This window comes from Otolemur garnettii, unplaced genomic scaffold (assembly GCF_000181295.1).
Source record: "Otolemur garnettii isolate 467f Iridium unplaced genomic scaffold, OtoGar3 scaffold00324, whole genome shotgun sequence".
Lineage (NCBI taxonomy): Eukaryota > Metazoa > Chordata > Mammalia > Primates > Galagidae > Otolemur > Otolemur garnettii.
The window spans coordinates 185,488-210,334 of NW_003852719.1; the positions used below are offsets into that span (position 1 = coordinate 185,488).

Sequence of the window (24,847 nt, forward strand, 5' to 3'; positions counted from 1 at the left end):
GGCCATTTTTTGGTTGCAGCCATCATTGTTGTTTGGCAGGCCCGGGCTGGGGATTCGAACCTGCCACCTTAGGTGTATGTGGCTGGTGCCTTAGCCACTTGAGCCACAGGCGCTGAGCCTCTATGTGCTTGTTTTAAAAATCTGCATTCTGGGGGGGGGGGCTGTCCTGTTCTCTCATTATAGTTTCTATCCCTTCATAAGTAGTTTCAATTACTTTAAGTAGTTATTTTAGAGCCTCTTTAGTACGTCCAATATGGTGCAGTGCTTGCCCTCTGTTTCCCTGCTCCTGGCTCTGTTGACTGTCCTCACCTGGCCTGTCAGTCTTTATTGGACTAATGTTCAGCACAATTTCCTTCTTTCTACTCTGGGGGAGTGGGAAACACCTTGAGCTGCACCCATGCACAGGATAGTGCTTGCTTCTAAGGGTTGTAATCATCCTTTCGTATTAATTTCTGCATTTTTGGTTCCATATGTCATAGTGTAATTTGGGGGTTTCAATTTCTTGCCCTTTTTATCTTTTTCACTCAAGTTCTAGGGAAGTTTATTGCTTTGCTGGGCTAGTGAAGTTAATTCTAGTCTTCTCTCTAAGGAGCGGCGCCCTGTGCCCAGCACTTGCACATGCTCCCATGGCTGGTGCTCCCATCACCTTCCAAACAGCAGCTGTGATTGCTTACTTCCTCTGTACACACAGGAAGCCTTGGTTTTGTACAGTAGGGTTTAAAGTTTACTACATACAACCAGCAGTCACTTGGTGTGTACAGAGCATGGGGTCCACATCCAAGCCTGGCCACTCACCAGCTCTTGTACTATGGCAAAGTTAATTAACCACACAGAACTCAGTGAGGTCATTTGCAATTAGGGAGTTACAGTGAGGAGTAAATAATACAGGGGTCCCTTTTGTTCTCCACTCCCCACATCCCTCTGGTTTCTGATGGCTCCTGAGGGTAACCCTGACCTTCAGGTACCCAAGAGAGGTGGTCTGTGTCTTTTCCTCCCACCACACGTACTGTCTTTTGGAAGCTAGCCTCTTCCTCAGAAAACAACTCTTAAAAAGCCAACTATTTTATTGTCAGCTCACATTTGGCGTTGGATTCCCAGACACTTTACAGGTGAAAGTCACTGGCATCCCCTCAAAGATCTTGTAATGTTTCAGCTTCATCTCAAAGATCGGGGCCACCCTCTTGTCCACAGGGACATCCACAAAGGGCACTTCCTCTCCTGACTCTTGCACAGGAGACCTCTCCAGCCGGTACTCGATCTCGCTGATGAGCCTTTGCTCACAGCTGGAGACTTTGTACTCCTAGAGGAAGAGAGAGTGTGAGTGACGCTTCCCAACATAGCATGTCCCCTGCTGCCGTTCTGCCTGGTGGATTCTGTGCACCTCACCCTCCCTGTAAGGCACCAAGGAGACAGATACATTACTAACATGGAGCTCAGAAACACAGTCTGCGCCCAGTTTAATTTTATTTGAAATAAAAACATCTGGAGGTGAGTAGCTATCTTCTAAACCTATTATCCAAGAAAAAGAAAAGAAGGGAAAAACTCCAAAAGATCAAGTTTTTTTCTTCTTCTCTTGGGGCAGGAGAAAGAGGGACAAGGACAGAAAAAGGCAAACACAAATGCTGTGTTTTCCTAAACTGTTCATAAAAATAAAGTGTTACACAATGGAGCAGTGATGTCTTTCTGTACGATGAAAGCTGATGGAGGGTGGGGCATCTCTCCTGACAGCTAACAGTACACATGTGGCAAACAGCTGCATATTACACAGAATTTTAAGGAAAAAATGGCACTCTGTCCAATCTCTAACATCCCTGTGCCTCACAGGGCCTCCTGAACTCAGGGAACCCACTAGGTTTAGAAGGAAAAGTACAGCGGACAATCCAGGCAAAATTTTGGTTAAAGAGTGTGTCAGCATCTTATGTGTGATTAAAGTTAATCCTACAGGGTGTTGTTTTCTTTTTTCCTACAAAGTAGAATGAAGACAAGTTAGTTTAACTATATTTAAAAGTTATTGAACTCTTAAAAAAAATTTTGTGTTTAAAGGAAGAAATACCATGGTAAAACTACAAAAAATAACGCCATACAGTTGTTTGGTCTAATTATTATCAAATTAATCACAACTACTTTTCTCTCAGAAAGGTATAACAAATGAAAATTATTTCATGACTTAAAGGGCAGACTATGTATTAATGACACATTAAATTCAAGTTTGTAAATAAATGTCAAAAAAATCATATTGCAATAATTTTGTTCATCTGATATTCAACAAAAACAGATACTAGTCATAGCATTTATGGCAGTAAAGACAGATACAAGTGGAGAGAACAGACACAGCAACAAAAGAGGAGAAAGGCATGACCTTTTGACCATCCAGAGGATTCCCTACAGAAGCATGAGGAGACCCAATTTCCTGTAATAGGAGAAAAAAAGCAGTAAAGACCAATAATAGAAATAAGAATCCAGCAAGATTTCTAGTTTTATTTTTATTTATTTATTTATTTATTGTTTGAGACAGAGCCTCAAGCTATCCCCCTGGGCTACTCCTGGGCTCAAGCGAGTCTCCTGTCTCCACCTCTCAAGTAGCTGGGACCACAGGCGCCCACCACAATGCCTGGCTATTTTTTGGTTGCAGCCATCATTGTTGTTTGGCGGGTCCGGGCTGGATTCGAACTCGCCACCTTAGGTGTATGTGGCTGGCGCCTTAGCCACTTGAGCCACAGGCGCTGAGCCAGATTTCTAGTTTTAAGTGAAACTTTTGTAGCAGCAACATTTAGCACAGAAAAACTTTCAGATTTTGAAGGATGTCAACAGATGTGAGAAAGAGTTTACTTGATCCTTTAAACTTGTTTTAAAACTTTCTTTTAGCTTTGATACTGCATCTGGACACTCCAAATAAAAGCAGCTTACATCAAATGCATGAAGTGACTTTTTTAGTGGCAGCTGGGGAACAAAGAACATTTTAGATCTTTTGTTGATCAGTGATTTACAACTGCAGATACCATCTGACTTTACAGTGGTGCGACACATCAGCAGAAACTGTGCTGTAGGCACTCACATGACCATTCTGTCTTTCACTTTCAGTACAGTAGTATAAATTCCATGATAGTCAGCATGTTATTATAAATAGGCTTTATGTAAGATAATTCTGTCCAATTGCAAGCTAATGTCAGTGTTCTGAGCACATTAAGGCAGGCTGGGCTGAGAAGGCCGGTAGAACAGGGGTGTTAAATTTACTTTCAACTTACAGTACTTTCAAGTTAAGATGGATTTTATCAGGACACAACCTCATCCTAAGTCAAGGAGCATCTGTACATATGAAAGAAGGTAAAGACAGTCTTTTCTGTACACAGAAGATATTGTACTAGATACTTTGACTAGGTATTAAAAATACACAGCTGGGCTCAGCGCCTGTGGCTCAAGCAGCTAAGGCGCCAGCCACATACACCTAAGGTGGCGGGTTCGAATCCCCAGCCCGGGCCCGCCAAACAACAATGACGGCTGCAACCAAAAAATGGCCAGGCGTTGTGGCAGGCACCTGTGGTCCCAGCTACTTGGGAGGCTGAGGCGGGAGACTCGCTTGAGCCCAGGAGTTGGAGGTTGTGACACCATGGCACTCCACCCAGGGGGATAGCTTAAGGCTCCATCTTAAAAAAAAAAAAAAAATACACAGCTGACCCTTGAAGAAAATGGGTCTGAACCATGAGGGTACCCTTCTAAGTGGATTTTGGCCACACTTACAGCAGCAAGATCAACCAATCCCTTTTCCTCCTCCACCTACTCAATATGAAGCTGAGGAGGATGAAGACCTTTAATGATGAGCCATTTCCACTTAATGAATAGTAAATATGTTTTTTATTTTTTACGAAAAGCACCTTATTATAATACATAAAGTATACAACAAAATAAGATATATACAAAATATGTGTTAATCAGCTGTTAGTGGTAAGGCCTCGGTTAACATTAGGCTATTAGTAGTTAACTTTTAGGGGAGTCAACAGTTGTATGTAGATTTTAAACTGTGCAGGGGGTTGGTGCTGCTCACCCCATGCTGTTCACCTGTAACAGGGAATATATACTAACTCGTGAAGTCACTGAAAATGTGTTTCTCCACACAAAACTATTTTGCATCAAAGTATGGGACAGGAAAAAACAGAAAGATACACTAAAGTAGAATAAACTGATAAAGAAGAAGATAAAAAGAACAGTTATCACTGATGGAAATGATTCTATCAATGACTTAACATCAGTAGACTTTGTGTTCCTTAAATATCAGTTATGAGGTTGATTGATATTAGTACAATTTTCTGTGACTTCCTTTCCACTTTCCAGAGAATTGATCCTAAGAATCATGTCCATGAGAAGTATGGGGAAGGAGATAAAACCATTGTTACTCTTCAAAGCAGCTCAGAGCAACATGTACCTGATTAGCTGGCTCCTCTTCAGGCTCCTGGATGTTGAAGACCGTTGCACTGTCAGCACCCAACAGTCGTCGAGCCATTCTTTCTTCATATGTTAACCTCTAGACAAAATAAGTCACCAAAATACAAAATTAGAGGGAAAAAAATCACAAATACATATACCTTATGAAAAAGAATAAAAACAGAGTAAGTTTTGGTATTTTCTGAGGCTATCTATGGGCTTCCCATTGTCAGAAACAGTGTGGGAAAGCAGGCCTCCCATCCCCACCTCAGCCACCAATTGATACAGCACCAATTTAAAGTGAGCAATAAGCAACCAGGCAGAAGCCACACTGAAAATATGTGTCATATGCCTATCCTTCGTGAAAATCATAGAGGAAATCAAAGATGTGCAAATAGCAAAATAACCATTTAAAGGAAATGCTATTTTATAGCCATCCAATGGCTTCAGAACAGCCTGAGGGCTGAATGACAGGAAAAGCAGGAAGATACTCTAGAAGAGAAGACATGAAAGATAAAAAGAACATATCGAGGGTGGCGCCTGTGGCTCAAAGGGGTAGGGCACTGGCCCCGTATACCAGAGGTGGTGGGTTCAAACCCATCCTCCCCACCCCCGACCCCCACTTGGGGGGGCGGGAAAGATAAAAAGAACATATCACTGACATTTCTGTCACTCGCTTAACATGATGTCTGGCCCACAGGACGTGTTCAGTTTGTGTTAGCTAAGGGCGGTTTTAGCCCAGTTCTCAGTGACTATCCTCTGTGCTGTGAGGTCTTCACTGCTCAAGGCATTTCCTAGACTGCTAAGTGAAGGGGATGAATGAGGCAAATGTAAGGATCCCTAAAGAACAATGGCACGTGGCTGTGTTAGCCATAGGACTAAGAAGGAAACCTGCCCAGGCTGACACCATATGCACAGCTCTGCTCAGAAGCAGACTGCCTGTCCAGACCAGCATGCAAAGTGGTTTTTGTAACCAGCAACCGGCACTTTGGAATCAGCCCCAACTGTTTTTGCTAGGCCATTCCTATATGTAAGAAATACTGACATCTTTCTTCTGTCTGGTAATATCCACGACTGAGTGTTGGTCCTCTAGTAACTTAGATTAGGGATCTGGGAGGAACTTTTCAGAGACCATCCCATCCAAGGCATTTTATTATTAAGTGTCTTATTAGCAAGAGTAATTCGTAGGGCAGAATCTAAAAAGGGCACAGAAGTTACTTCAGATAAACGTCCAAATTTCTGAATATAGATACAAATTCTATTGGAAACTCTCTAATCAGAAAAATGTGCTAGGTAAATTTATAATTTCCAGTAATTGCTGGTTCCAATCTCAGCAAGTGGGAAACTGGGAAGTAAAATGTGCCAAATGACAGTCTTGAAGTTCAAATTACTTCATTAAAAAAAAAAAAAAAAGACCATTATTTCTATTCTACAGCCTTAAAAAAAGATGGAGACATTACCTCTTTTATGTTTACATGGATGAAGCTGGAACATGAGATACTTTTAGTAAAGTATCTCAAGAATGGAAAAAAAGTATCCAATATACTCAGCCCTACTATGAAACCAATTTATAAGCACCACACTTCCAATATGAAAGCTATAACCCAACTATAGCCCAAGATGAAGGGGAAAAGGGTGGGAGGAAGGGTGGAGAGAGGGTGGAGGGAAGGTGATTTGTGGGACCACACCTATGGTGCATTTTACAAGGGTACATGTTAAATCTACTACATGCAGAATATAAATGTCTTAATACAATAAAAAAAATGGGCAGGGGAAGGAGAAAAAGGCAGGTGTCTGGTGTGCATGGCCTGCCACAGTACAGCATACTGTGGACTTAAATTACTTTCTTCCATCTCTTAAAAAAGAATCACTAAACTCAATATTCAAAGAGCATTTTAAATACCTATTCTCTTAAGAAGCATTTCTATACTTCTAAGCAGAAATGTCAATTTTATATCTATTATTTCACCTGCTACCATTAGGAGACAAATGTACTTCACAATTTTTTTAAAACTCTACATTTCTTACTAAGTTTTGTTTCTGCATCTCTATGCCATGTGGATGTACAGCCCTTGTCTAGAGGAGCCAAAAATAAGAGTAATGTGTGACATTAGGGAAAAGTTGTTTGAGAATCCCAGATTCTAAAGAGGGAAGTCTTGTTTTTTCTTGTCCTTTTAGGCTCTAAGGTGAATCCATGGAACTTACTGTGAACGTTATTCATGGATAAGCAGATAAATATAAATATTACATATTTATATATAAAAGATATATAAAGTATATAACAGATACATATAAATATATATACACACAATATGATTGAACAATAGCTTATAAAAGCTTCACCAAGAGAATCTTATTCCATAAGGAATATTTAAATAAACCAAGAGAATCTTATTCCATACGGAATATTTAAATAAACAATCATAAACAAAAAAGCTGGAAGGATGCCTGTATCTGGCTTGAAAAAGTTCCCCTAAGTATTCATCTTAATTTTTTATAGGCTTTGGTTGACAGAGCCTAGGGAAACTTGCAGAGTATGTATGTTTAACACACGCATCACTTATTTCAGGGAGAAAATATTTTCCCTTTGTGAAAATTTTCTATATTTGGTGAAATGAGTAACTCAAAACTCATTAGAATTTTCATTTTCCTTCGTCAGATTAAGAGGTTCTAATAATTAAAATCAGCATCCAACACCCTCCTCTATTCTCCACCTGTCCAATCAAATGCGGCTTGCTCACATACTTGTTTGTCAGCTCTTGGTAATTAAAGTTCCCAGAAAACACCATCAACACAGAGAACTTCCTACTCTGAAAAAGGTGTTTGAGAGGAAGATTTTATACAAAGAGGTCCTTTTCTTCTATTTATAAGTCAGGCAAATTTTTCTTTCTTTCTTTTTTTTTTTTTTTGAGACAGAGCCTCAAGCTGTCCCCCTGGGTAGAGTGCCATGGCTTCACTGCTCACAGCAACCTCCAACTCCTGGGCTCAAGCGAGTCTCCTGCCTCCGCCTCCCAAGTAGCTGGGACCACAGGTGCCCGCCACAATGCCTGGCTATTTTTTGGTTGCAGCTGTCATTGTTGTTTGGCAGGTCCGGGCTGGGGATTTGAACCCGCCACCTTAGGTGTATGTGGCTGGCGCCTTAGCTGCTTGAGCCACAGGCACTGAGCCAGGCAAATTTTTCTGGTGATAATTCCATAATAAAGCTACAAAAGGGTCCTCTCTTTATGGGGGATCTTATTTGCTAGACTTGCTTTTCCTATGCCCTTAAAATACTCTGATGTGGGGGTCAGTATAAACAAACAAAAAAAACTGATGGAGAAACAGTTAAGTCCAACAGAGAAAACATCATATATATATATATATATATTTAACCCTATCAACTTATGTCCTCCACAATTCTGTTTTAAAACTTAATTATTAGAATTAATTTCTTCCTGACTTACCTTGCTCTGATGCTGACACTGACACTAGAAGACTGTACGAGACTACACAATGGGCATCATTACTCTTAAGGATACAGAATCTAGAAGAATACCGGGTAGAACAGAACTGAACTTCAGAAATAGTTTCTCTAGTAAAGATAAAGTAATCAAAACAGCATGGTACTGGCACAAGAACAGATACTCCCATCTGACAAAGCAGACAAAAATATACCATGCTAGGGAAAAGAATCCCCGTTCAACAGATGGTGCAGGGAGAACCGGACAGTTATGCGTAGAAGACTGAAACAGGATCCACACCTTTCTCCACTCACAAAAATTTATTCAAAATGGATAACAGTTAAACCTAAGGCATGAAACTCTAAGAATTCTAGAACAGTTGGAAAAACTCTTAAAGACATAGAAGACCCAAAAAGCAGTCAAAGAACTAAAATCTACCATTTAATGCAGCATTCACACAAGTAGGTATTTACCCAAAGGAAAATAAAGATTTTATAAAAAAGACACCTGCACTTGAATGTCCATAACAGCACAATTCACAATCACAAAGATTCAGAACCAACTCAAGTGCCCATTGACACACAAGTGAATTCACACACTGTGGTGTACACACATCAGGGAGCACTACTCAGCCATAAAGAATGATGAGCTCATGTCTTATATTACCTGGATGGAGCTGGAGACCATTCTTCTAAGTGAAATATCACAAGAATGGAAAAACAAACATCAGGTATACTCACTATTAAATTAGAACAAGGCAATCAAGACTTGTGTGCACATAAGGAAATAACGCTCATCAATGGTAGGGGAATACAGTGTACATCATCCAGGGCACACTTACAACTTTACTCAAAATGTACAGGAGCAATTTACATTTGTACTCCCATAAAATTCTGAAATTAAGAAAAAAAACTTGAAAAAAATATTTTTTGTGTAGAGGCAATATATATATGCTCTAGAATCCAGAGTCTTCTTTTGGTACTTTATCTCCATCCACTGCTCCTGGACAGAGACAGCCTGGCCCTCCCCCCCCCCCATGTCCCACCTTTTCCAGCCCTCCTTAAGTGCCCCTCCTCCCTTCTTTCCCTCTCTGCTTCTACCCCAGGGTGGTTTCACAAATAGTAGGGAACAGAGAAGAGCCACAGAAGGGACCCACTTCACTTTCTCCTTTTTCTCTAGACTCAAGCGCTCAAGCTAATAAGAATGGAATATTTTCATGTATGTAGCTTAAGAACCTAAGTTTCAGTGAGTGAAGACACGGCCCTCTGAAGTGCACAACTGGACCCCAAATCTCTGCATACCGGTTGGCCATTGTTCAGAAGGTCCTCTTTGAAGCGAAGTTTCCGTTCCAGGTCTTGAATAACAGCATCCTTTGTGCCTTGAATCTCCTCGTCTGAGGCTATTCTGGCAGTCCTGCTGGCCTTCTGTGGAAAGCCCCTGCAGGACAGAGGCACAAGGCAAGACTGTCACTTGTTAGGCATCTCAATCCAGGTTACACACTGGGTTCCGACAGAGCCACAGGGCAAGGTGTTGGCCTGCCAGCCCACTCTGTCCTATGCTATGTCTGCTGCACCGTTATGGAAAGGGATGTGGAAGTTTGCTGCATGGTCCAGACAACACCATGGACCCAGTTGTCACAGAAAGTTCAAACACTCAGGGGAGTATGCCTTACTGGCTCTATGAATGCCAAGGAATCAATGTATAGTGAAAAAGTGATGTGATTTATAATCACACCTCAGTCTAAAATTTGACTCTACTGTGTATTAGGTTTGTGACCTTGGGCAAGTTTCTTTCTTTTTCTTTTGTAGTTTTTGGCTGAGGCCAGGTTTGAACCCACCACCTCCTATGGTATATGGGGCTGGTGCCCTACTCCTTTGAGCCACAGGTGCCACCCCCTTGGGCAAGTTTCTTAACTATCAGTAAGATGACCCAGACTTTTGACATCGAAGAAAAAAAGAAATAAGACACTGATATCCTGTGTTTGTAACATCTAATAAATAATAAATCAAACTTTAAATTGTATCTTGCTTGCTGGGAATTGATCTTGACATTGAGGGAGCAGTGAACCTGAAACATGTTGACAGCATGAGCCAGAGTAGCCAGGTGTTTTTAGCAGCAGGTAACCTGACAACAGCTGAGTGTGCAGCTCCCGAGCCCCATGCCTTTCCACCCTGCTCTTTTCTTTGGGTTATGTTATCAGTCTCGAGCGTGAGGTTTCCTTGGAAAGGACCTCCCTGACCAAGTCAAGTCTACCTTTCAGTCACCACACCATGTTTGCATCTTTGTAGCACTTGTCACACCCTTATGTGTTCTTTTAACATGTGTCTCCCTCACTGTGGCTCTTTTGTTCATCACAAAGCTTATTATCAGACAAGTAATATTTCTGGAGTGAATGAATGTACTATCTGTGTCCAGTACTGACCATTTTCTACCTTCCCTCTGCAGACAAAATGTTGAGGCACATGTAATCAGATCACATGCAGAAAGTCAGGCTCAGAACAAATGAAAATTACACAATTTTGGAAGTAAAGTTCTATGCTGCTTTTGACTACAGGCTTACACCTGAGAATTAGAGAGCTAGGCTTTAAAGTTACCTGACAGGTAAAGGCAAAGGCAGGTAGCATTCTGTCCCACAGAAATGCCTGGGAACACACATGCTCCCACTGTTACCACATCACCACCTGGCTGCACAGCTGCATGAGGACAAGCAGTCTCTGATGACAGAAGGCATCACAGGCAGCAGGCTACGCTGAGAGTCGTGCTCCTGGCAGGAGTGGGAAGGCCAGGGGCAGATGAGTTCTCTCAGTCAAATACCTGTCTGTCCACTACAGAGAAAGTCCTCTTACCTGGATGGCACTTCTCAATGTACTTGACTGGAGGGGGCTAAGAGGGTGAGGATATAGACAGGTAGAGAGGGAGGAGCTCAGAGTCAGCAAAGTAGACACTGAGCTGAGAATCCTTTTCTTAACACCTACGGTAAAAGTCATGCGACTTGGGCAATAATGACTGTGTTTCCTTTTGCTCATCTGTAAGATGTGGGTATTAAGGGCACAGGTCTCAGAGGGTCATAGGGAAAACCTTGCAGAACTCATGCATATGAGGTGCCTAGAACCGTGCCTGACACAGTGAGACTGGACCTAGGAGGTAAACAGAAAATGCCCAGTGTGGAAGTGAGTCACAGACCTAAGACTGGCTGTGGAAAACACAACAGAAGAGGGAGGAGTTTAAAAAGATGCCAAGAAGTCTTCCTAGAGTTCCAGAGAATGTGCAAATAACCCTTCCCAACTACCCTTTTGGTGCTCATCTTTGTTCTAGGTGCTGAAGTACAATGTTGAATAAAACGAGGTCATATTACTTACAAAAATGACATTTTATGGTGAGATGACCAAGAGGCAGGGAGACAGGACAAAGGAAAGACATAGCAGAAGCTAGGGTGAGGGGATGACCACATCTGACAGTGTGCTCAGACAGACCCCTGTGGAGCACTCTTTAGCAGGGGCTGCAGTGACAGTGAGAAGACGGGGAGAGCTGATGTGCACAGGCCTAGTATGAGCCTTGCAGGGCCAGCAGAGTGACACTGGGAACCCCAAGGAAGGAGGAACAGAGTAGAGTGTTTCTTTTTTTTTTTTTTGAGACAGAGCCTCAAGCTGTCCCCCTGGGCAGAGTGCCGTGGCATTACAGCTCACAGCAACCTCCAACTCCTGGGCTCAAGCGAGTCTCCTGCCTCCACCTCCCAAGTAGCTGGGACCACAGGCGCCCGCCACAACGCCCGGCTATTTTTTGGTTGCAGCCATCATTGTTGTTTGGCGGGTCCGGGCTGGGGATTCGAACCCGCCACCTTAGGTGTACGTGGCTGGCGCCTTAGCCGGTTGAGCTATAGGTGCCGAGCCCAGAGTAGAGTGTTTCTTACACTTAACTTTCTTTCAGAAAGTATCTCACTAGATGTAATTCAGTAAACTCTTGGAAATTGTGCTAAAAATAGAAGACAGGGTTTAGGGTTAGCATGTAAGGTGAAAGGCAGAAATCAAGATGGAGTGTTTGGAAAAGGGGAGAGGCCAGGAAAGGAAAGAAATTATAAGTGTTTGAGGCAAAATTCTGGCAACTGGGTCTGTCTTCCTATAAAACCAATTCTGTGTTGGCATTTAAGGTATGACGGTTATGGGTCATGGAAGTCGCTAAGAAATTCAGGTATGTGGTGACAAAGACATGTCCTTCCCCATGATCTGTTCAATAAAAACAAAACAAAACTATTCAAAGTCAGCCATTACTGAAACCAGACTCTTCACCAAACTATACTCAGAGGCAGTCTTCCCACACTATACTTCAGTGGGTACATACTTACCCAACCGCACTTATCTGCAATCTACTTATCTGTTACTTCGGTTTTAACAGCAAGTCACTCGGTATTTTAAAATAATATTCATGTGATTGGAGATAAATACATCTTAAACATATACACAAACATCTGGAAAGTAAAATCTTTCAGCTTCAACCACCACCAAATCCCAGGTGTTTCTTTTTTTTTTTTTAGCTACAGAATAATTGTGCAAGTCCCCTTCAAATGATATACTATTGTAAGTCACTCCCAGTGAATTTCAGGAACTCTAATCTCCAGAGTGCAGCACTTCAGAGGGCAGGTACGTGTCTAGCAATCAGAATCTGTCTAACTCCTAAAGTCCTCTGAGCCACCTCCTCTCACATCCAGTGAAATCTGAGGATAACAAACCACAAATTCTGAGAATGAGCAAACTCATTAACGGCTTGGCATTTAGGTATCTCTCATAGTCAAGAATGTCAGAGGTCCCTTAATATATGAAAGAGCCCAAGATATACAAGCCTGAGTTTCCGTACACCTGTTCTAACTGAATTTTACTGTGAAGTCAAAGCAGTTAAGTAAAACAAAACTGGGTACCTTAAGCTCATATTTATAAAGGAAAATAGGTAACTTTATTCTAATATTAAATTCTCTTCATATTTGGGTTCTCTGAAAAAGAAAATAACCATAGGCTGTAGCTATATTCACTCAGTACTACTTGGCACCAAGCACCCAGGGCCCAGTAGGTCTGAGTCTGTTCTGTCCCAGGGCAGACACAGGACAGAACCCTCGCCCAGTCAGGGCACATGTGGGCCCTCCTGCTGACGTGCTGGGAAATACTTGCCTGGGACCAGGCAGAACCTTTTGTGGAAGCCCCTACAGATACTGGACCCTAATGTACCCATAACCATACCTGGAATGCCTCCACACTCAGGTCTCTGTTTTAAAGAAAAGGAAAAGTCCCCATCTGTGTGTGTCCTGGCAAACAGGAGAGAGATGGAATGTGGTCTTGTCAAGTCCAATGCATGTTTCATCTGTGGGATTTTCACTAGTTACTATCTAACCACTACATTGACTTGAAAACTGTCTAAAATGCCCTGCATCAAGAGTTAAAAATTATGACTAAATTTATTACACTTTCCCTTTTCTTTTTCTGAGACAGAGCCTCAAGCTATCCCCCTGGGCAGAGTGCCGTGGCACCACAGCTCACAGCAACCTCCAACTCCTGGACTCAAGCGAGTCTCCTGCCTCAGCCTCCCAAGTAGCTGGGACCACAGGCGCCCGCCACAATGCCTGGCTATTTTTTTTTGGTTGCAGCTGTCATCGTTGTTTGGCGGGCCCGGGCTGGATTCAAACCCGCCACCTTAGGTGTATGTGGCTGGCGCCTTAGCCACCTGAGCCACAGGCGCTGAGCCCAAACTTTTCCTTTTCAAGGGACTCTGATTTTGTTGCTTCTGCAATAGTTTTCTTTAATCAAGAAACATTAGACATCGATTTATTAGCAATCAACAGAGGTACCACACCTGAGGTGCAGTCACACAATTTTGTCTGTGCTCAGGCTTATTCCAGAACCCTTAGGAAACCCCTTCACCTCTTGGATGTCCCCACCCACCTATTTTCTATCCAGGAGAAAGAGTGGGACAATGAGATGACATCTGTAAAGAGCTGAGGGCCTCCGGGATAAATGGTCTCATTCATACACTTTTGCAGAAACTCTTATTGACAAAGGCTCTCACTTGTGACAAACACAAGGCAACATTTCAAACCAGAGCCCTCCTTATATAGAAGAGGCAATTAAGAGTCCAAAACATTATAGCACTGAGGCCATGTGGCACTCCCTGTGAGCACAGACCCTAAGAATGTGATGGTGGGCAAAAGATACAGGGTCAGCCTGGTTCTCAGGAATGAACCTGAACTAACTCACCCTTCAGCATAGGCCCCCTCTGGTAAGACCAGCAGGGACAGAAGCACTGCCTGGGGACCTTCTGGATTCTTAGTGCCCCCACATACCATACCATATGGAGTAACAGACCCTTCAGCAAGGAAAGCTGTCACACTCCAGCAGCAGTGAGCAGAGCACGTTACATTAACTTTGTAAAAGTACAGATTTCTCTCTAAGGTATGTTCTTGCTTCCTCCATCTGACAGATTTGGTTGACTTAACATTAGTGTCTGTCAGCAGCTTGAGCTGGGTAATGCCTTGTCTACCAGTGACACAGTCAATGTGGAAGGACAAAGCATAAGAGGAGCTGCGTGTGCAGACATCTCCATACTGCAAGAGACCGGCTCCTGCACACCAGCTACACGTGGCACCATCTGTGCCTCCCTGGCTTCGTGACTTTGCACTGGCATACATGGCTTTTGCCCCTTCCTTGACCTCTGCCATCTAGAACTCTGTCTCCACAGACTGCTTAGGAACGCTAATTTTAACCTCCTCTCTCCAGATTCAAACAACATTACACACACAGAGTAAAACAGCAAGTATGCAACTGATGATTAAGAAAACAGAAATATCAGGAATTAAAGACATTAGTAAAACCAGTGAAAAGCTGAAGGAGGGGGGAAGATGGCCAACTGGAGCCAGCTTTCAATAGAAGCTCCCCTCTAGAGGGATAGATGGTGGCCAGAAAGAATCCAATAAAGCTGAAGGTTGAGAGCTGAGCTGAGAGAGAAGATTGATAACTGCACGGCATTCCTACTGAGGCAAGCTGCGACTCAAGGAAGCAAATTTCAGATACAAAACCCATCCCAACGAGGATGAAAGTCCATCCCCTCTCCCAAGAAAGTGGCTTGCTGTGTGATTTCTACAAGAGAGCAGTGAACAGAAGACCTCTTGTCTCACCTCATTGGAGAGTTGCTGGCAGATGGGACTCCTTCTCCAGAGAGACCCTGTTGTGAGCCTGGCCATCCCCTTTTCTGGCATAAAATACTTTCCCTGCCATTCTGAACTCCTAGTCCACCCTTCTCCCCTTGCCTGGTGGTCTAGAAGCCCACTCCTTGTAGACTCGAGTGTCTGTGGTTCCTTGCTAGGGCTGGGCATTGCACGGGCTGCAGTAGCACAGCTGCACTGAAATTATGACTGCAGTAGAAGTGGAGAGAGGTGCAGAGGAGAGGGTGACTGGCCTGGCTCTGTGAAAGTGCCTATCAGCAGAGATCAGAGGCACAGGAACCCATGCCGAGGCACCTGGCACACAGCAGCAGTGATAGTAGAGCAATCCCACTGGGACCAAATTTTGGAGAGACACCTCCCCAATTCTGTGGACTGCCAGAGGAGCCAGACCTCGCCCTGCTGGGGTACCAGAGGAACAATGTGGCTGGGGCAGAGGTGTGATCTCTGAGGGAGAAAAGCATTTGCTGCATTGTAACCTCTGGCTTAGAACATACTCAGGTGGAACACTCCCCCGTTTCCATTGCACACCAGAGGGAGTCAGGCTTCAGCTCCTCCTACCAGATGGTGGCACAGTGTGGTGGCCTGGTCAAGGAGGCACTGACTCCCTTTTGATTCTGGCAGGTACAAATCCCTGACGCATTTGCTCATTGGAGGGAACTGGGCTACAGCCCCATGAAGTTGCCAGAGACTGGGTGTGGCAGAGGTGCAAGGTGGGGAAGGAGGCACCAGGCCCCATGGACTAACTCTTTTGCTGGGCAGGCAAAACATTCATAAACAAGTGGCTGAGATATCAGAAATCGAGTTCAGAATATGGATAGCAAATAAGATTAATAGAATGGAAGTTGGAATTAGAAATTCAAGGAATAATTCAAAAGTCCCAAGAAATCAAAGAATTCAAAGACAAAATTTCCAAAGATTTAGACACAACGAGGCAAGAAATTGCAGCCATCAAAGAACTGAGAAATACAGTAGAATCCCTCAGTCACAGAATGGAGCAGGCAGAAGAAAGGATCTCTGACATTGAAGATAAAGACAATGCTCAAAGATGCAGAGAAGTGGAGAGCAAAAATGGATCATTCCCTGAAAGAGTTCTGGGACCACTCCAAAAGAGCAAACATTCACCTTATAGGAATTCCTGAAGGAGAAGAGGATGGTCCTAAAGGCATTAATGCTCTACTCCAAGATACAATGGAGAAGAACTCACCAAGCATGGCAAGAGATACTGAAATTCAGATAGCAGTTTCAGAACCCCAGCATGACTCAATCCAAATAAAGCATCTCCTAGACACATTGTAATTAACTTTGTCAAAGGAGAAAAGGAGAAGGAGAAAATTCTGCAAGCAGCCAGATAAGAAAATCATAACCTACAAGGGGAAGAATATTAGAACAACTGCAGATCTCTTCGCTGAAACTTTTCAAGCCAGAAGAGGATAATCATTGACCTTCAATCTCCTAAAACAAAATAACTTTTGGCCCAGGATCCTGTATCCAGCTAAACTGAGTTTCATTTGTGAAGGAGAAATCAAATACTTTAATGATACACACATGTTGAAGAAATTTGCTGTAACTAAACCAGCTCTCCAGGATATTCTCAGATTTATTCTCCACAATGACCAGCACAATGCTCTATGACCAAAGTAAATTCACTCAGAAATTTTTGAACAAAACCCAACTTCCACAATGGTAAAAGGATTAAAAATGTCCACTGGACATTCAAAAAACATGACACCCAAAACACTACCACGCTTATCAATTCTCTCAATTAATGTGAATGGTTTAAATTGTCCTCTAAAGAGGTACAGGTTGGTTGATTGTACCTCACAAACTCAGACCAGATATATGCTGCATATAAGAATCTCATCTTACCTTAAAGGGTAAGAATAGACTCAGGTGAAGAGATGGACATCTATAATTCAGGCAAACGGAAATCAGAAAAAAGCAAGGAGTGCAATTTTATTTGCAGATACAATAGAATCTATAATAGTCTTTAAACCAACAAAGGTAAGGAAAGATAAGAATGGTCACTTCATGTTTGTCAAGGGAAACATTCAACCTGAAGAGATTTCAATTATTAACATTTGTGTGCCCAACCAGAATGCTCCTCAATTTACAAAGGAGGCCCTAACAGTCATGAATAATTTGATATCTTCCTGTACCATAATAGTTGGAGATTTTAACATGCCTTTGTCAGTGTTGGATAGATACTCCAAGAATAAACTAAACAAAGAAATATTGGACTTAAACTTGACCCTACAACAAATGGACGTAACAGACATCTACAGAATATTCCTTCCTAACAAAACTGAATATATATTCTTCTCATCAGCCCATGGAACATCCTCCAAAATTAATCACATCTTAGGTCACAAGTCTATCCTCAGTAAATTCAAAAGAACAGAAATTACTCCTTGCATTTTTTTGGACTACCACAGAACAAAAGTTGAACTGAACAACAACAATAATCTTCATACTCAAAGACATGGAAACTAACCTTATGCTAATGATAGCTGGGTCATAGATGAGATTAAGAAAGAAATTACCACGTTTTGGGAAGAAAACGACAATGAAGACACGAATTATGAGAAGCTGTGGGATACTGCAAAGGCAGTCCTAAGAGGGAAATTTGTAGCACTGCAAGCCTTCCTCAAGAGAAATGGAAAAGGTCTTCATTCCAACTCCAAACCAGCAGAAGTGGCTTGGCACCTGTGGCTCAAGTGGCTAAGGCGCCAGCCACATACACCTAAGGTGGTTTGAATCCAGCCTGGGCCGCCAAACAATGACCGCTGCAATCAAAAAATAGCCAGGCGTTGTGGTGGGCGCCTGTGGTCCCAGCTACTTGGGAGGCAGAGGCAGGAGATTCGCTTGAGCCCATGAGTTGGAGGTTGCTGTGAGATGTGATGCCACAGCACTCTACCCAAGGGTACAGCTTGAGGCTCTGTCTCAAAAACAAAACAAAACCCAGCATAAGAAAATAAATAACCAAAATTAGGGCAGAATTAAATGAAATTGAAAACGAATCAATCAAAAGATCAACAAATCCAAAAGTTGGATTTTCGAAGATTAACAAAATTGATAAACTTTTGGCTAACCCAAGCAGAAACAGAGAAGTAGAATCCCTAATATCATCAATCAGAAATGATAATAAATGTGAAATAATGACACTTTAAAAATTCAAAAAGTCTGTAATGAATACTATAAAAAACTCTATTCTCAGAAATATGAAAATCTGGAGGAAATACACCAATACATGGAAGCACACCACCTTCCTAGACTCAGGCAGAAAGAAGTGGAAATGTTCAATAGACCTTTATCAAGTACTGAAATAGCATTAACTATATGCAATCATCCAAAAAAAGAAAAGTCCAGAATCAGATGGCTGCACATCAGAATTCTATCAAACCTTTAAAAAGGAAATAGTATCTATATTACATAACCTTTTCCAAAACATAGAAACTTCCCAACACATTCTGCAAAGCAAATATCACCCTGATCCCCAAACGGAAAAGACCCAACAATGTAAGAAAATTACAGACCAATATCTCTAAAGAATACTGACACAAAATTAAGATCCTAGCTAACAGAATCCAGCAACACATCAAACAAATTATTTACCACGACCAAGTGCGTTTTATTCCAGGATCTTAAGGTTGGTTCAACATACATAAATCTATAAATATAATACATTGCATAAACAAAAAGCAAAGACTATATGATTCTTTGACTGATGCAGAAAAAGCTTCTGACAATATCCAGCATCCTTTCATGATCAGAACACTTAAGAAAATGGGTATAGAAGGGACATTTCTTTTTCTTTTCTTTTTCGTTTTCTGAGACAGGAGCCTCAAGCTGTCCCCCTGAGTAGAGTGCCGTGGCATCCCAGCTCATAGCAACCTCCAACTCCTGGGCTCAAGCGAGTCTCCTGCCTCAGCCTCCCAAGTAGCTGGGACCACAGGCACCCGCCACAACGCCTGGCTATTTTTTTGGTCGCAGCCGTCATTGTTGTTTGGCGGGCCCGGGCTGGATTCGAACCTGCCACCTTAGGTGCATGTGGCTGGCGCCTTAGCCGCTTGAGCCACAGGCACCGAGCCAGAAGGGACATTTCTTAAACTGACAGAGGCTATCTACAGCAAACCCACAGCCAATATCATATTGAATGGAATAAAATTGAAAACATTTCCACTCAGATCAGGAACCAGGCAAGGATGCCCATTGTCTCCCCTGCTATTTAACATTGTAATAGAAGGTTTAGCCATCGCAATCAGGCAAGAGAAGGCAATCAAGGGTATCCAGATAGAGTCAGAGGAGATCAAACTCTTACTCTTTGCAGATGATATGATTTTATACCTGAAGAACCCCAGGGACTCAACTATAAAACTCTTAGAAGTGATCAGGGAATACAGCAGTGTCTCAGGATACAAAATCAATACTCACAATCAGTATGTTTTCTATATACCAACAGTAGTCAAGCTGAAAAAAACAGTCAAGGACTCTGTTTCTTTTACAGTAGTGCCAAAGAAGATGAAATATTTGGGAATTTACCTAACAAAGGGTGTGAATGATCTCTATAAAGAGAACTATGAAACTCTGAGAAAAGAAATAGTTGAAGATATTAACAAATGGAAAAACATACCATGCTTGTGGCTGGAAAGAATCAACATTGTTAAAATGTTCATACTACCCAAAGCAATGTACAAATTTAATGCAGTCCCTATTAAAGCACCACTGTCATACTTTAAAGATCTGGAAAAAATAGTACTTCATTTTGTATGGAATCAGGAAAAAACTTGAATAGCCAAGACATTACTCAGAAATAAAAACAAATCAGGAGGAATCATGCTACCAGACTTCAGACTATAATTCTACAGTGATCAAAGCAGCATGGTACTGGGCACAAAAATAGAGAGGTAGATGTATGGAACAGACTAGAGAAATGAAAGATAAACCCAGACACTTATCCTCATTTGATCTTTGATAAGTCTATCAAAAACAAATAGGGGAAAAGATTCCTTATTTAACAAATGGTGCTGGGTGGTGACTTGTAGAAGACTGAAACTGGACCCACACCTTTCACCATTAACAAAAATTGACTCTTGCTGGATAGAAGCTATGGAACTTAAGATATGAAACTATAAAGATACTTGGAGAGAGTGCAGGGAAAACACTTGGAGAAATTGGCCTGGGAGAATACTTTACGGGGGAGGACCCCCTGGGCAACTGAAGCAACACCAAAAATACATTACTGGGATCTGATCAAACTAAAAAGCTTCTGCATAGCCAAGAACACAATAAGTAAAGCAAGCAGACAGCCCTCACAATGGGAGAAGATATTTGCAGGTTATGGTTCTGACAAAGGTTTGATAACAAGAATCCATAGAGAACTCTAAGTTATTAATAAGAAAAGAACAAGTGATCCCGCTTCACTGTGGGCAAGAGAACTAAACAGAAGCTTCTCTGAAGAAGACAGGCACATGGCCTAACAGACACATGAAAAAATGCTCATCATCTTTAATCATCAGAGAAATGCAAATCAAAACCACTTTGAGATATATCTAACTCCAGTAAGATTAGCTCACATAACAAAATCCCAAAACTACAGATGTTGTGGATGTGGAGAAAAGGGAACACTTCTGTAAGGCTGATGAGAATGCAAGCTAATATGTTCCTTTTGGAAAAAAGTTTGCAGAACACTTAGAAACCTAAAAGTAGACCTGCCATTAGATCCTGCAATTCCTCTACTAGGTGTATATCCAGAAGACCAAAAATTACTTTACAACAAGGATATTCGCACCAGAATATTTATTGCAGTTCAATTCATAATTGCCAAGTCCTGGAAGAAGTCCAAGTGCCCACTGACTCATGAATGGATTAATAAATTGTAGTATATGTATACCATAAAATATTATGCAGCCTTAGAAAAAGATGGGAGACTTTACCTCTTTTACGTGTACATGGATGGAGCTGGAACATACTCTTCTTAGTAAAGTATCCCAAGAATGGAAGAAAAAGTATCCAATGTACTCAGTACTATTATGAAACCAATATATAATCACCCACACTTTCATATGAAAGATAAAACACAACTATAGCCCAGGATAAAGGAGGGAAGAGGAGGGGGAGCAGAAGGAAGGAGGGAGGTTGGATGGAGGGAGCGGGAGGTTGGAGGGAGGGTAATCCGTGGGACCACAGCTATGGTGCATATTACAAGGGTACATGTCAAATTTATTAAGTGTAGAGTATAAATGTCTTAACACAATAAGTGAGGTGAAGGCTATGTTAGCCAGTTTGATGTAAGCATTCCAAATTGTATATAAAATCAGCACACTGTATCCCATAAATGCATTAATGTATACAGTTATGATTTAATAATAAAAAAAAAGTGAAAAAATCTAATCAACTTCTACTTCACTGAGCCCTACCAGTTGGGACTCTGCCTCTACATATGAGGCAAGACCATCTAGCTAAGGAAATAACACTTGTAAGTGGACTTGAAAATACAAATTTGACAATATTTTCAAGTTGGAGAATGCCCTTCAGTCCTGGAAGAACTGACAGGGATGCTCAATCTTTGGCAAATTATTTGGATTATTTTGATGGATTAATAGCAACATTTTAGTTTTTAATTCCTGGTCTCACAGTATGCTGGGGAAAAGAATATTTTAATAGAGACATGTATCAAAGAATGAATTCCGCAAGTGTGTGTGACTTAGCAACAGGAAAAGTCCTTTAAGAGGAAAATGTCACCACATAATGATGGCTTACTGGGCTGGCTCCAACCTAAAAACCTGCAGGCTGGTGTGGCCACTCACTCTTGATGTCACAGCACTTAAGTGTCTTGGGGTACATCTTCCATAGCCACAAAATCAGCAGGACCCGCCCCCCACTCCTTGTTAGTTTTTAAGAAATAGCAGGAACTAACAGACTCTTGTGTTCATGATTATAGAATATGAGTCTATAAAATGAGTAACTCTGATTGCTGGGAACCAGGAGCAGGTGGAAAGCCCTTCAAACTGTTTATCTTGGGAAGAGTTTCAAAGTCAGAGATCAGAATAAGCCACTATTTCTACTCAAGATGGTAAAAGGCATGACTATCCAGATCCTCTGAAGATCCAAATCTTCGATCAAATTGTACGTGAGAACTGATCAGGACAGATTATTTACACAGAACTTACCTTCCTCCATTCCATGGTATTCTGCTATGGGTACCGAGATTCATATTTTGGTGGTAAGAGATGGATTTTGGAAATTAGACAAATAGGGATTCAAACCTCCTTCTGGTGACAGCAACACCCCAGGCAGACCCTCGGAGAGGAGGAGGATACCTCTTTGGAATGTAGCTTCAAAGGAAGTGACATAAACTGTTCAGTGGGGTTCGCTAAAAGGCGGATTCTGAGATCTCAATATTGGGGAAGCTGCTGTGATCAGAATTTAAGAGATGAAGGTCAGAAAATGCTAGTGTCCCAAGGGCCTCTGAGGTACAGGCTCAAGGGCCTATTTCTCAGTTGTGGATACTGAGGGGACCCTGTGTTGGTTGGGTAAGGGTCAGGGTCACTCACACGGGGGTGACGGCCCTGGGCAGCCCCAAGGCGTTGACTGAGGGTAGTGGTGGCATGGGCAACAGGGCACGCAGGATGGCAGCAGGTGTCGGGCTGGGCCGGGCATCATGTGGAGCTCTGTGCAGGGCCAGGCCAGGGCTGGGCAACGGGGGTGGCGGTGGTGGGAACACATCAGGCCCTGGGAAGGCGGCAGTGGGGCTGAGGGCCGGGGGTGGTGGTGGTGGAGGCGATGGGGATGGGCCCCGTGGGCTCCAGGGCAACTCTGATGCGCGGCCAAAGGGCCGGGGCTGCGGAGAGAGCGGTGACGGAAGGCCGGAGGAGCCTGGGCTGGATGCTGGGGAGCCAGGGCCAGCCGGGGACCCCAGGTTCTGCGCCACAATGAACTGCTTGGGGCGTGCATAGTTGAAGGCGCCCGAGGGCTGCATGGCTGGGGTGTGGTGTGGGGCCAGTGCGCTCATGGGCTCTGGCAGGTATGCGGTGGAGGCCTCTTGCTCTAGGCGGATCTGAGCCTGTAGGTGCTGGAGCTTCAGAGGGTCCCTGGGGAAAGAGAAAGAAAGACAGAGAATGGTGATACCTGGGAGGGAGAACCAAAAGAACCACTCTGGGTGGGGAGGCTGCCTGTGACCATGACCTGTTGGGCTGGCCTGAGTACACCAGGGCAAGTCATGAACCCACAGATTAATTCTGTGACCACCACCTGTTGTGTGGCAAAGTACACCGGTGCAATTCATGAGCCCGAAGATTAATTCTATGATTACGACCCATTGGGCCAGCCTGAGTTACTACAAGTCACGAGGTCACAGGTTAATTTTGAGCAAAATACTAAACTGATGGCTCGGTGCCTGTGGCTCAAATGGCTAAGGCGCCAGCCACATACACCTAAGGTGGCAGGTTCGAATCCAGCCCAGGCCCACCAAACAACAATGCCAGCTGCAACCAAAAAATAGCCAGGCATTGTGGCAGGCACCTGTGGTCCCAGCTACTTGGGAGGCTGAGGCAGGAAACTCACTTGAGCCCAGGAGTTGGAGGTTGCTGTGAGCTGTGATGCCACAGCACTCTACCCAAGGGGACCGCTTGAAGCTCTGTCTCAAAAAAAAAAATACTAAACTGATTAGGTATGACTGGCTTTCTCAATATCTGATTTATATTTTACTGAAAATGATACAAACCAGTTTACACATCATGACAGAAATTTTGTCTATTAGGAGCTATGTTGTACTTCAGCAGAGCCAGAAGTATGAAGAAAAAAACTTTCCGATGTGAATTCTCCGTTCTCTCATTTGTAGCCAATTTTTGGAAACAGACCCTGAATCGCCAATTATTTACATAAGCCTAATACACACGAATACTGTGTGCTATTATCTCAAACACAAGCCAACAAGTGACATCTACCTTTAACACCAGGTGTTTAATGAGCAAAAGCAATTTAATTTTCAGTAGTTCAGTGCAGGGTGAGCAATAGAACATGTAGAGACTGGGGGGGGAGGGAGGGGACAACAGAAACATGTTAATTTTGAACCCTAAAGCATCTGACTTGATTTCTGTGTAATAGTCTCACCATGTCGCTCTGGGTACAGTACCATGGCATCACAGCTCATAGCAACCTCAAATTCTCAGGCTTCAGTGATTCTCTTGCCTCAGCCTCCCAAGTAGCTGGGACTACAGGTACCCACCACAACCCCTGGCTATTTTTTTGGTTGTAGTTGTCATTGTTGTTTGGCAGGCCTAGGCTAGATTCGAACCTGCCAGCTCTGGTGTATGTGGCAGGCACCCTAGCTGTTGAGCTACAGGCGCCGAGCTTAGAATTCAATTTATTTTCCAATTCAGTCATCTCTTTGTAGTCATCTATAAAGTACCATAGACAAGAGAATGTTAAAACAAAATTAAAATTAACCACTGCTTGGGAATGCGTACAGATGTGTTTAGCATGTACACAATATGCAAAACGACACAGGTTTCTTTACAAAGCTCCATTCTTTGATCTTTAATTCATTCTGAGTCTTTCACAAACTCCACTCATTTTCCAAACAAAGCCAGAACTGAACACAATTACTCCAGCAGGTTCAAAGGAGAAGTGACCCGAGTCACTACCGTCAAGCACCTACTGCACACCCAACACTACCTTAGGAGCTTTATCCACACATGACTTGAGTCTTTTTTAGAAAGATTTGTTGGCTCGGCGCCTGTGGCTCAAGCGGCTAAGGCGCCAGCCACATTCACCTAAGGTGGCG

General features: G+C 42.8%; 1 protein-coding gene across 2 annotated transcripts in view; it reads right to left on the reverse strand.

Annotated features, from left to right (window-relative positions):
• PALLD (palladin, cytoskeletal associated protein) overlaps positions 1-24,847 on the reverse strand; it is a 240,054-nt gene that overhangs the window by 14,234 nt on the left and 200,973 nt on the right. The window contains exons 10-13 of one of the 2 annotated variants that reach the window (XM_003803530.2): positions 9,161-9,296; positions 4,421-4,519; positions 2,360-2,410; positions 1,079-1,300 (exon numbers count right to left, since the gene is read on the reverse strand). In XM_003803530.2, the coding sequence (XP_003803578.1) occupies positions 1,079-1,300; positions 2,360-2,410; positions 4,421-4,519; positions 9,161-9,296 (508 nt within the window). Of the gene's footprint in view, positions 1-1,078; positions 1,301-2,359; positions 2,411-4,420; positions 4,520-9,160; positions 9,297-22,616; positions 23,154-24,847 lie in introns of both variants that reach the window. The other variant, XM_012813870.2, reaches the window with a different exon arrangement.